The 12427-nt window shown below is 47.6% G+C and overlaps 1 protein-coding gene across 2 annotated transcripts; it reads right to left on the reverse strand.

Moving 5' to 3' along the window:
* Positions 1-296: 296 nt before the first annotated feature.
* On the reverse strand, positions 297-3233 carry MIXL1 (Mix paired-like homeobox). Of its 2 annotated transcripts, none has more exons than XM_060010893.1 (2): positions 2730-3233; positions 297-1535 (listed from the first exon to the last, which is right to left on the reverse strand). In XM_060010893.1, the coding sequence occupies exons 1-2, from the start codon at positions 3135-3137 to the stop codon at positions 1230-1232; spliced, it is 714 nt and encodes a 237-aa protein (XP_059866876.1). In that variant the 5' UTR covers positions 3138-3233; the 3' UTR covers positions 297-1229. The 2 variants fall into 2 exon arrangements, with proteins under 2 accessions (XP_059866876.1, XP_059866867.1); XM_060010884.1 differs by having other exon boundaries at positions 297-1559.
* Positions 3234-12427: the final 9194 nt, after the last annotated feature.

Here is a 12427-nt window from a genome sequence, read left to right on the forward strand (position 1 = left end):
ACATACATTCTTATCATATAAATTGGGAAAGAGAAATCTCCTGAAACCAGAAGACTCATGTTACTAAACTTTGAACAAGCTGGATAGACTTTTAACCAAGTTAAATTCCTCAGCACAGTGGCCTGCTGATACCATGATTTCTGGCTTTATAAACTACATTTGCAGAAACTTTTCTTTTAGAAATGTTTCTCATGACCACAAAATATGTACTGAGCAGTTATGGAGTGAAGCGCTGTACTAAGTGCTATCTAAAGGACAGAACTCATTTAAATAGAATTACAATGAAACATTTGTGGAAAACATTTAATAATAATAAACTGAAGTTGCACAGAAGTACAATAACAAGTGCTAAGGGTAATGCTGCAGTGATTGAAGTAACAGGTACAAAATGAGGATTAGAAAAAGTTACAGCCTTCAGAAGGAGGGAGGTCTAGAGTGTTTTGAAAGAGACAGGTTATTAATTTGGTTCTAAAACTGAAAGGAGTGGCTTTGAGACAGAGGCATATATATATCGTGGATGGGTGACCCTAAGAAGATGCGCATAATGGTCCTGTAGGCTATCAATGTCCGTTATCCGGAAGGGTAACCAAAACGTTTTTATAATTTGGTAGCAATTGGAGGCTACTACAGATTTCTAGAGAGTAGTTTTTTTAAATCTGAGAAACGTGAGGCAGGGGGCTCTTAAATAATCTGGATGCAGAATCACCGGAGCTACGAATGAGCATAAAGATGTCAGGCCAAATTTTAAAAGTAGTAAATCTTGATGATAGGATGAGGATTGAAGGAGCTGGGTTAACATGAGTCTAAGGGTATAAGCCTTGGAGGAGCCATATGAAGACAGCAGCTGTTAAGCACAAGGGGAAACTGAGTCGAACCAAGGCGTTCTTGTGAAGATAGTTCTGAAAAACTAGTTCAAAAAAATACCAACAGGACTGGTAGGAAAGAGCAGGTATGCAGACCAAAATGAAAGTGCAGATTTGGAGATGCACTGGTAAAAAATGCCAGAACTCCTAGGGGGTGTGTACTATAAAGAAAGAACAGGCCATGGGCAAAAGTTCATGGGCAAAAGGGGAAGAAGCTTCACAGGTGAGAGATGACCCAAAACCATTACCAAGGTTAACAGGGATGAGTCCTTAACATGGAAGCCAGAAAGGATGGTATTCTGATGTGTGTCTCCCTGGCTGTCAGTCATGGTTCCTCTGAACTTATCCTGAATTCTCCCAGACTCCTCAAGAGTTACCAAAGGCAGAAAAGATGTGTTCCTCCCATGAGTCCAGCTTTGAACCAATGTCTTCAGAGAGAGGAGAATAGGTTTCAAAATTCTGAGCTTGGGAGCTAGGGTTGGAGATGTCTCCTCCAACCTTGTTGGGATCCGGCAGGCAGTTCACATCTACCTCCAGAGGCAGCTGGGGCTTCAAATATTCTGCTTCAGTTTCACAAGCAGAGTGATGGAGGAAGAGCTCTGGCCTGGCTGAAGGCTGAAAGGATTTCCCGCTCTGACGACGCGACTTGGCGCGCCTGTTCTGGAACCACACCTGGAAGTGGGGAGAGAGAAAGTGCTTTTGCTTGGAGTCCTCATGCTACTATTACACCTTCATAGTTCATTATAAATTCCAGTTTAACATGCCCTGGCTCCCTGCTCCCGAACCTTATGGTTTTCACAGAACACTTCACAAATCAGAGCACCTAGCTTTCTCGGCCTCACCATTCCCAGATGCAAAATTGGAATAATACCTAGTTCTAGCTATACTTTATATAGGGACATCTGCAATGAAAAATGAGGCCACAGAAATAGCAGCACTTAAGAATTTTAGGAAAAAAATGCTACTATGCTTAAAGATGATAGCCCTTAAAAGAATTTGGAAAATTAGGGTTTTTTTTTTTGTTTTTTTTCTTTAGCGGTACACGGGCCTCTCACTGTTGTGGCCTCTCCCGTTGCGGAGCACAGGCCCGGACGCGCAGGCTCAGCGGCCATGGCTCAGGGGCCATGGCTCAGAGCAGCATGTGGGATCTTCCCAGACCGGGGCACGAACCCGTGTCCTCTGCAGGCAGAGGCAGGCAGACTCTCAACCACCGCCCCACCAGGGAAGCCCCAGAATATTAGGTTTTGAAAGTGTACTCCCTTGTCAAATTATTTAAGGAGGCATTTTGCTCAGTGGACTTCATTCACTTATATGAATAAATTTTTCAGCTCACTATTTCCCCACAAATACCGAGGAACCTGTCTTTATTACTTTAGGCAACAAACGCACCTGGCGCTAGATTTTTCAAACTCTGACGAGAAGCTCCACATGCTTCAGGCTTTACCCCAAGACGTTACATCCTTTACAACCCACATTGCAGACCGAATACCTGCCAAGAAAGTGGCCTAGGGGCCCAGGGGGCAACTTGGTGAGCCAGCAGGAGGAAACACCAACTGTGCCTCATCTGTCCCTTCTTCCTGGATAAGGAAAAAGTGTGAAAATACTTCCTATTACCTTCCTGCTGAGGATTTACTTTCTGACCATTTCAAAGAGACCAGCTAGCCTCCTCGGAGGGGTCCTTATTATCCTCAGCAATGAGAGGCAGAAGTCATTGAGCGTGCAGCTGAATTATTTCATTTAAGCCTCACAATCACCGTAAGCAAGTACTGGTTTTACAGCCTAGGACACCGAGGCTCAAGGGAAGGAACTTGCCCAACGTCAAGCAAGTGGCACCGGCGAACGTGCCGGCCCGCCGCGGCCGCTCACCTGGATCCTGGACTCCGGGAGCAAAGTGAGCGCGGCCAGGCGCTCACGCAGGTGGATGTCGGGGTACATGGTCCGGCGGAAGACGAGCTCCAGCAGCTGCAGCTGCTCGGGTCTGAACGACGTGCGCTTTCGGCGCTGCGACGCCGACGGGACGGCCGCGCCTTTAGGGGGCGCAGGCGGGCCCAGGGCGGCGGAGGGCGGCGCCGCGGGCCCGGGACCCCTACCGAGAAAGCCGGCGAAGGCCACCGGGGCGCCGCGCTCCGGACCGGGGCCCGAGGGACGCGCGGGGAGCAGAGCAGCCGCGGGGTTCGGGGGCGGCAGGAACGCCCCGCCGGGGTGGGCGGGCCGGTAGGCGGGGGGCGCGGCGATCTCCCCGAACTGGAGCTGGCTGGGCTCAGCTGCGGCCATCGCTGCCGGACCCCAGTGCGCCGCCGGGAGGGGCACGGCCTCTAGTTATACCGGCCCCGGGGCTGAGGGAGGGGGCCCGGTGTGGCGGCGCGATCAAAGGGGTGGACGCGGGGAGGCCCGTGTCTCTTCGGGGTGCGAGCCCGCCCCCCGCCCCGCCAGACGCCGGTGGGGAATAATCGCTTCCGCTGCCCGTGGGATGGAGGGAGGAAGGCGTGAACTTGGGCCTGGGCCCCCTCCGACCCCTCCCCCGTTCATCCGCCCCGCCAGCCCCGCCACCGCCACCGCAATCCACATCCCCCAGAGCAGGTATGCCCCGGGAGCGCGGCGGCAGGGGCCCCTCGAGTGCGTGGGCGGAGTGCGGGCGGAACCGCCCTCCTCTGGGGTCAGGTCACCCGCTCAGGGCGGCGAGGGCCGGGGACCGCCTCTCTCTCGCATGGCCAGGTCAGTGAGCCTTTGCCCGCTGCCCCGTCTGTCGTCAGCAAAGGTATTTATTTACCCCCCCCTGCTATGTGCTAGACCCTGTACCAGGTTGGTCAAACAGCCCAGCCCCTGTCCTCCGCAAGCCTCCCTAACAAATCCTGAATCAGAAGAAGGCGGTGCAGATAAAGAGACCTTAAAGAGAGGCAGTAAACTCACCTTGGAGGGGAGGAGACCTTTTGTCTGGAATGTCCCTGTAGGCCTAGGAATAAGGGTACCCTAGGCACAGCAGGGTTGAGAATGTGCCTTTCTAGACTCATTTATTGACTCCTGATCTGGCCTTTCTGCAGATAGCCAACAATGCCCAAGACGCGTCTGAGCTGGAAGGGAGGAGATGAAAGGGGCACCACCAAGTTTCCACTCTCTCTTGCCTCTGCCCTTTGGTCCTCATTTAAGGTTCCCGTTTTACCCAGATTGGTACTGTGGTTACGGTTTATGTATCTGCTTCCCCTCCTAGATTGTAAAGACTTAACAGGAACCACTTCTCTCGTTCAGGTCTTGAGTGTCTGCTTTGTACATCTACTATGCATAAGGCGCTATGCATAAGGCACCAATTAACATCTGTTGAATTGGATGCCACTGAATTCACTTTATAGAAACTCATGATCCAGTATGGGAACTGCTCCACCAGAGTGCACATCCTCAGGAGAGGAACCCAAAGGCCTGGGTCTTCTTGCTCCCAGAACCTGAGCCCTGATTTCACCAGGACCATTTACTGTCACTGACTCAGAGAGGGCTCTGAGTTGGGAGGGTCTCTTAGGCTACAGTCCCCCCCTGTCTCTATCCATTCTAGAATGCTACAAGACAGCCTCAGGAAGACCTTGGATACTTTCGTCCTGGATGGACTTTCCAGGTGTCAAAGCAAAAAGGATTCTTGGGGCAGCTGCAAAGAGGAGCCCTGTGCTTGATTCTCTCCCTGTGGGGAGAGGGGATAGGGTCGGGGACCGTGTCCCAGAGCCCTTGCGCAGCCCCCGAGGCTCTTGTAGGCAGTCTGACCATTCTCACATCTGCACCCACCCCTTACCCCGTCTTTCTCTTCCTCCCTTCTCCTCCCTTCCTCCCTTATTCCTTAGCCAGGTCATTGGGGTTTTTAGGCAGAGGATGTATGGGGTGGGAGGTCAGACCCTCTTATTTTACTATGCTCCTTCATTCATTAATTCAAAAAACATTTTTATAGTGTCACTGTACTAGGCTGTGCTTTACTTATGTACCTATGAAGTAGGTATTCCTATCCCAGTTTTACAGATCAAGAAACACTCCACAATCTAGACGAGGCCCAAATGACTCCAAAGGCACTGTGCCAAGCTGGTCTCCAGACATGACCCCCGGGGGCCCTGCTGAGCTCCCCTACCAGCCTCAGAGGAGGGTGAAGCCCCCTGGCCCTCTCCAGTCTCGGGGTTGTTTTCTTCCAGGCACATTGGGCCCATTGGGTTCCCAGTCATAGGTAGAGGTGATGGAGCCAGATCCACGCAGACCCCGAGTTCCACTGCTGTCGCTCTGAGATCAGGAGGCCAACCACGCAAGGAAAGCAGAGGTTTGCCGGCTGCTGGCTGCCGGCTGAGGTTTAAGAGCCAGATGGCCCAGCAACCCAGAAACTCTGCCCAGGGGTCAAGAGTCATCAGCATTCTCCGGCCTGTGTGGAAATACCCCCCCCTCAAGTCCTTTGTCCAAGCCTCTTTCCTCTGCTGCTATCTGCTCACTTGTGAGGGGCCCCCCAAACCGGCCTGTTTTGCAGTTTTGCCAGGAAAATGGACCTGCAGACACGAATGGAGTGCCTGGTGACGATTTGATGAAGGAATCTAAACACGTAAGACAGTCTTTTCTCTGTCTTTTAAACTGGTGGTAAGAAATTGCAGTGCTCAATTTGCAACTTGATAATCCTCCAAACTGACTAAATGAGCATTATCTCCTGATGACTTTTCCTGAGAGTCTGTGTGGAATTATAATCCTCTATGTTGAAATAAGATTTCATCCTTTCCCTTTCTCTCCTCCTTTCACTCTAAAATGAAGTTTTAATGGTGTGTGCTTGCATATACCTAAAAAAATAACCTCGCTGAGGAGACAGTAGAAACCCAGGGTTGGAATTTGGAGTGAAGTGTTATAGCTGGAGACTTTGTTTTATACCCTTCGGTGTGCTTTATTATTTTTTAATTATGTGCCTGTATTATTGTTATAAGTTCATTTTTAAAACCTAGTTTCTTGATGACTGAATGCAATGTGGTATTCTGAGTTGGATCCTTGGAAAAGGAAAAAGAACATTCGTGGAAAAACTGGTAAAATCTGAATTTAAAAAAAAAAACTAATTTTTTAAAACTGAAGCAAAGAATGCAATGTAATGTATCTGAAAAGAGGTGTTACTGCACAGTAGGAACAGTGTTCCTAGTTCTCTTGGGCTTTTCATTGACTAAGGTGAGCAATCTGTAAGCCTCTACAGGGTCTCCAGGGAGTACGTTCACGCTAAAGTTATTTTCTGCTTCTCTTTTGCTTGACAAACACCTAAAAAATCATAAGTGGTTTTCACTAAATCCAAGTTCTAGATTCCTTACTCATTTACCCTGCTGCGAATGCACAACGAACATTTTTTCATTCTTCTATACCTGTTTCTCCAAATGCAAAATGGAAAGAGCCCGATCCTTGTCAATATCTTAAAAAATAATTATTGTGAGTTCTTTCCCCAAATAGATAATCTGTGAAATTTAAGTACCTTTTACATAAGCTCTGTAAAGTACTTTCTTCTACCAAAGCAAGTCAGTTTACCAGCTACAGAATAGCAAAGCAAAGTTCAGGGTTAGCGGAAGACAAGGATCACTGAGGTCAGGGGTCTGATTCCCCCTCATAACACGTGGGCTCTGCTTCTCACCACTTGATTTGCTGAGCGCTTTTGTCCATTACTTATATTTGGTCTGTCAGTAACGCCTATTGAAATAGACACAAAGGAAGGGCAAGGTGAAATAGAAGACAGTTTTCAGAGATGCTTCCTGAATAATGGGGGGAGAGCTGGTAAATACAAGTAAAAACGCAGGAGAAAAACGACACATAAAGAAAACATTATTCTCTGGAGCCAAGACTGGCTCTGTAACAGCCCAGGCTGGGGAGGATGGAGCCATCTGGGGTCACCATCCTGTTCTGCTTCCTCCACATTTCCCACCACGGTTCCTGTCACTGACTCCCCCAGACATCACAGAGGCCTGCCTTTCCTCTCCAAGTGCTAAGTACTCTCTTCCCCTCTGGGCTGCCCTAAGGCCTGGCCCTGGAGCCCTGGGTGTTTATTAAAGGGAGAGCCAGGAAAAGGCAACCGAGGGGAGTCGAGGGCTCTGCTTTCACCTTGAGATCCGAGAGCTGTTTGCCCCTTTGATCCTGGCCTCGCTTTGATTTCATCTCCTCTTCTGCCCAAGCCTCTTCAGTTTCTGAAGTTTATTTCAGAACCAGTGGTTACAAGAGATTGAGAGACAACACCCCCAAAAGGTATTAATGTGCCAGGAAAGTGATAAAATGTTAAGAAGCTTTTTTTGTTGTTTAGTCAGCGTTGTATAAATTCAAATAACAAACACGAAACAGATTTTGAACCCAGCGTGTTGAGTTTTTTAAAAGGATGATTCCTTTTCTTCTTTCAGTGATTTTTACCCAAAAGCCTCTGAGCAGGAAAGACTCTTCTGTATGTCTTTCACGACCCCGATTCACATAGCTATGCAATAAAGTTAAAAGAACATTTCAACCTCAGAGAAAGGAAACCATAAATGTTCCAAGTTTATGTCTATACACTTGAAAAGAAAAACTGAAACCACTAGCAGAGTATTTGGTCCTCACACCTGGCATTTGTCTGACATTTCTTTCTGCAATGTACCTACTGGGCACTTTAAATGGGGCTGGTGCCCCCAAGGAACTGAATTTTAAATTTTATTTCAGTTTAATTGATTTAAATTTAAGTAGCCACATATGGCTAGTAGCTATCATATTTAACAGCTAAGCTCTATATCATATTTAACAGCTAAGCTCTATATCATCATCCAGCAAATCACTCTTCTTTGATAATTTCTTTTTTCATCTGAAAATGTTTTATTTGGTAAGTGCTAGACTTTGTAGCTTAAGTTTTGAAATTGTTCGTATTTTCATTGTCCACAGTCTGTTTGTCTATACTCCTCTTTGTTTTGATTTTATTTTTAATTGAAGATATAGTTGATTTGATATTTTTTATTGGAGTATAGTTGATTTACATTGTGTTAGTTTCAGGTGTACAGCAAAGTGATTCAGTTTTATATATATAAATATAGGTATATATCAATATATATATTCTTTTTCAGATTCTTTTCCCTGATAGGTTATTACAAAATATCGAGTACCGTTACAAGGACCTTGTTGGTTAACTATGTTATATATATTAGTGCATATATGTTCATCTCAAACTCCTAATTTATCCCTCCTCCCTCTTTCCCCTTTGGTAACCATAAGTTTGTTTTCTGTGTCTGTGGGTCTATTTCTGTTTTGTAAATAAGTTCATTTATATCATTTTTTTAGATTCTACATAGAAGCAACATCATATGATATTTGTCTTTCTCTGTCTGACTTACTTCACTTAGTATGATAATCTCTAGATCCATGATAATTTTTTTTTTTTTTTTTTTTTGGCCACACTGCACAGCTTGCGGGATCTCAGTTCCCCGACCAGGGATTGAACCTGGGCCACGGCAGTGAGAGCCTGGAATCCTAACCACTAGGCCACCAAGGAACTCCCCCATGATAACTTTTTATATGTAGATACAAAGAGATATTCAGTTGATACAAAATCATACACTAGATTTGAATTCTAGAATCTCATTTTTATTGTTTAAACAGAACTCTGGATCATCAAAATGATTACCTCATTTTCCTACTGGACAGTCTCCTATAGATTGGCTGAGCAGTGTGTGAGGTACTCCAGCAGCATTCATGAATGGTGTTTCTCCAAAGTGATGATATGAGAACACTGCTTATGATACCATGAGTATCTTCAACATGGTCAGTTGACTAAACTCCATTTCATTTTGATCATTCTGTTCTCTTCTAAGCGGGTAATGAAACTTAGCTTCAGAATTCCCTGACTCTCTGTGGGGTGTGGCATGGTATTGAATTAGCGCGTATCATGTGTCTTGCACAAAGTTAAACTGAACCAGGAAAAAGTAAAGAGAGAGGTATCAGGAGAACGCAGAATCTGCCAATACCTGTCTTTTCTGCCCCCAAATAATTTATTACATGTTAGCAGATACCCAAAGTAACCTAAGATCAATTCCGGACTCTGTGTCCCACCCAGCATGTACTGGGTCTGTATTTCCAATATATTGTCATTTACTGGGTATATTATAAGCCTATAATAGATGAGAAAATCTGTGCAAGTAAAATACCACCTAAAATTAGTCCAATCAAGCACAGATTCTTGGTGGATATAGGATATAATAAGGCACCTTCAAATGGATTCTCATCCATTTTAGTGTGCACCAGGAAGGGTGGTTTTAAACAAACAGATCCACTGTCTCCAGCAATTGGCCATTTACCTTTTCACAGCCCCGGCCCTTGGACTCCTTTGGATGGAGCGGTAAGTAACCTTGACCTCCTCTTCTTTCAGACAGTGCTCATGTGCTCCAGGCACCGAGCTGCAGTAGCATGAGGAGAATCTCCTTACTGCTGGGCCTTCTGCTTTGCAGCCTGGCTTCTTGGGCTAGTGGCCATTCTGCATGAATGAAGCCCGCCCCACGCAGCTGACCCACCACTCCGAGACCCCAGACATTGACCCAGACTCAGCCCACCCCCTTTTATTGCCCCAAATATGCTTTTGCCTTGGGTTTATCACTTGTACATAGTGCCAAAGGGGGCCCTGCTTTTAACTTGGGTTGCTTATTCTGGGATTATTTAAACTCATTAGCACTGAGACTTTGGTCTCTACATACCATTTCCTATTAAAAGGGCAAAAATGCTTCATTGGGAAATGGCTCATTCTAGGCCTGAGACAGCAAATGTATGAGTCTAAAATATTTAGTCATATCTGAAAATGACAAAACTGTTAAGCAGTACGGAGAGAGACCTCCCAAGAAACCATCTGAATAGGCTCCTACTGACCAAACATTGGGACAGTTTGAGCATCAATAAGAATCCTGAAAGTGGACTTCCCTGGTGGCGCAGTGGTTAAGAATCCGCCTGCCAATGCAGCCATCGTCATGGCTGCTAACTCTACGTCCTTGTAGAAATGCACATCGCCACCTATGAATCATTCTTGCCAAAATTTAGAACCAGAATTTCATTCAGCCGTTAGAGCTCCCTACCAGTTCAAAAGAAGTACAGGAGCAGGTCCCTCATCACCCACAGGGATACACTCTACAAAACCCAGAGTGTGGAAACCTCTGCAGGACAAACCAGCAGCTGCTTCGTCAGATAAAGTGCAGAGAGAGAGAAAACCTGAAGACCAAAAGAAAGCAAAGAGACATATCAACCCAATGCAACATTTGGGGAATGATGCCAGCAAGCCATCTGTAAAAATTCATTTCTAAAACAAGGTGGGACATTTAAACATTAGGAGACGATATTAGGGAATTGCTGTTAATATTTCTTCAGTTATGGTGATTTTGTGTTATATTTTTAAAAGACTCATTGTCTTTTAGAGATACATGGAAATATTGGCAGATGAAATAAGACGTTTGGGCTTTGCTCTCAAAATAATCTATTTTGGGGGTCGGGGGGAGAGAGGGGAAATATAGAAGAAACAAGATTGGGTATGAATTGATAACAGTTGAAGTTACGTCATGATCTTTCACAATGCTATTCTCTCTACTTTTGTGAATGCTTGAGATTTTTCCGGAATAAAAAGTTTTAAAAAGCAATAGGCAGTATTTCTGAAAGAAACAGAAGATAGATACTGAGGCTGAGGACAGAAATACCACTTTGGAGAGGCAGGGTCTGCTGACCTGAGGTGGCACTCGCTGTATGAACCCAGGGGAGAGAAGACCAGCCGCAGTCACCCCGTTCGTTCGGAGCTGGAAGCAGAGGAAGGGGGCGGTGCCGGAGCTGAGTGTGATGTGTAGCTGGGTCTTCCCTCTGGGGAATCTGCCACAAGCCAGGCTGCACAAAGCACAGCCACCGAGTCAGTGTGTTCATCGCACAACCACAGAAGGCTTGGTCATGCTGCTTTATCAGATGAAGGGAGTACTGGGGGGAGAGGGAGAGGACGGGGGGAGAGGCAAGGGTGGGCTTGGCAGGCGCAGGAACACTTCCTGGATGAAGGGTGGTCGGGCTGAGCCTTGCAGGCGGGCAGACAGCCTTTAGGGAGGCTGTGAGAAGGACTTTGGGAGAAGAGGGCATGAGCACAGGTACAAATGCAGCAGGAATAAGCAAGGCCTGTCAGGGAGCCTGGATCCCCAGCACCAGGTATCAGCCTGAGGACAGGGACCCCCCCCCCCCATGGCCAGGAACTCCAGGGGAAGAGCTAATACGCCAGAAGAGGGGAAATCAAGCCTCTCGTTCCACTGCTCTCGAGGCACTTTTTCTTCTTCTGCAAACAGCTCTTCACCTTTTTTCTCCCCCATGGTCCTGGGCAAGTTTCTGGGGACTCTGGGTTGAGTTCTGAGGCATCGCCGGGAATTTTGACTCATCTGTTGTTAAAGTCTTCCCCAGAGGACGAGTTGCTGGAAGTCGTGCCCACCCTGGTGGCAAAGAGCCAGTCGGAGGTCAGCTCAGGACCGTTCCATTGTAAGTCTGGGAGGAGACTCCCCAGTTGCAACCACAGCCCTAAAAATGTCCCTGAGTGGGGTTTAAGAAAACAGCCCCCTACAGGCCGGCCCCTCTCCGACCTCGGCCCCTGGGGCCGAGAGTGCCTTGGGGGTGTGCGCTGCTGGGGGAGCTCCCCCTTCCCGAGCGCTTGGTCCTGGCCCAAGGTGAAGAGCGGAGGCAGGGGCGACAGGGGACCTGTCCCAGAGAGGCTGAGCTTGGGACCCCACCCTGGGAACTTTCCAGAGTCGGGAAGACCCGCCTCAGCCTGTTGCCGGTTCTCCACGTTGCCCCCTGGGGGCCTAACGGTGGGCTTACCAGGCCCAGCACGGCCTGGAGCTCCCCGTGTGGAGACTGCGCAGATGTGATCTCACGGAGCCTTTCCTGCCCGAGTCTCCCTGGGGTGAAGGGAGGGGACAGGCCCCGGAGGCCTGAGATGGCTGGAATCAGAGCCAGGCTGACCCAAGCCAGGGCCTGTGCCGTCTGCTCCCCCTCAGGCCATCCCTCCTCGTCGCTCAAACCCCTGTCCTTCTCGGGAGTAACTTGGTTCCACCTTCTGACATTTATTCCAAGTCCCACCCCACCCCCTGCCAGTCCGGGTTCAAGTCGTCCTTCCCCCGGGTCTGCCCCAGCTGCCACTGTTCCTTGCTTATGTATGTGGGGCTCTCCAGTCAATTCATGTGAGTCCTAGTTTCTGCAGAAGTCAAATGTAAACCACAGAAAAAAGAAAAGACCCAGAAATCAATCTTTCTGAGGTCAGCCATTTATCAACCCTTTCGGGTAGAACCTTTTCTGCGTAGGTACACGTGTATGGGTGTGTGTGTCTATACATATATTTATATAATTTCATGTATAGTTTTTCTGCAGTCGAATCTTGTTTCCCTGGCCAGACTGTAATTTCTCTGTTTGATATCACTATGCCCCCGTGTGCCTAGCACACTATAAAATCTGTCAGACGCCGGAGAGAAATCACAATCTAAAATCTGTGTGTGTGCCCATCTGTGTGGGAAGTGGCGTTGCATGGGGGAGAGAGACTTTCACACTTTTCCTTACAGGCTTTAACAGTATCTGTATTCGTTGCA

This window comes from Delphinus delphis, chromosome 1 (assembly GCF_949987515.2).
Source record: "Delphinus delphis chromosome 1, mDelDel1.2, whole genome shotgun sequence".
NCBI classification, from domain to species: Eukaryota; Metazoa; Chordata; class Mammalia; order Artiodactyla; family Delphinidae; genus Delphinus; species Delphinus delphis.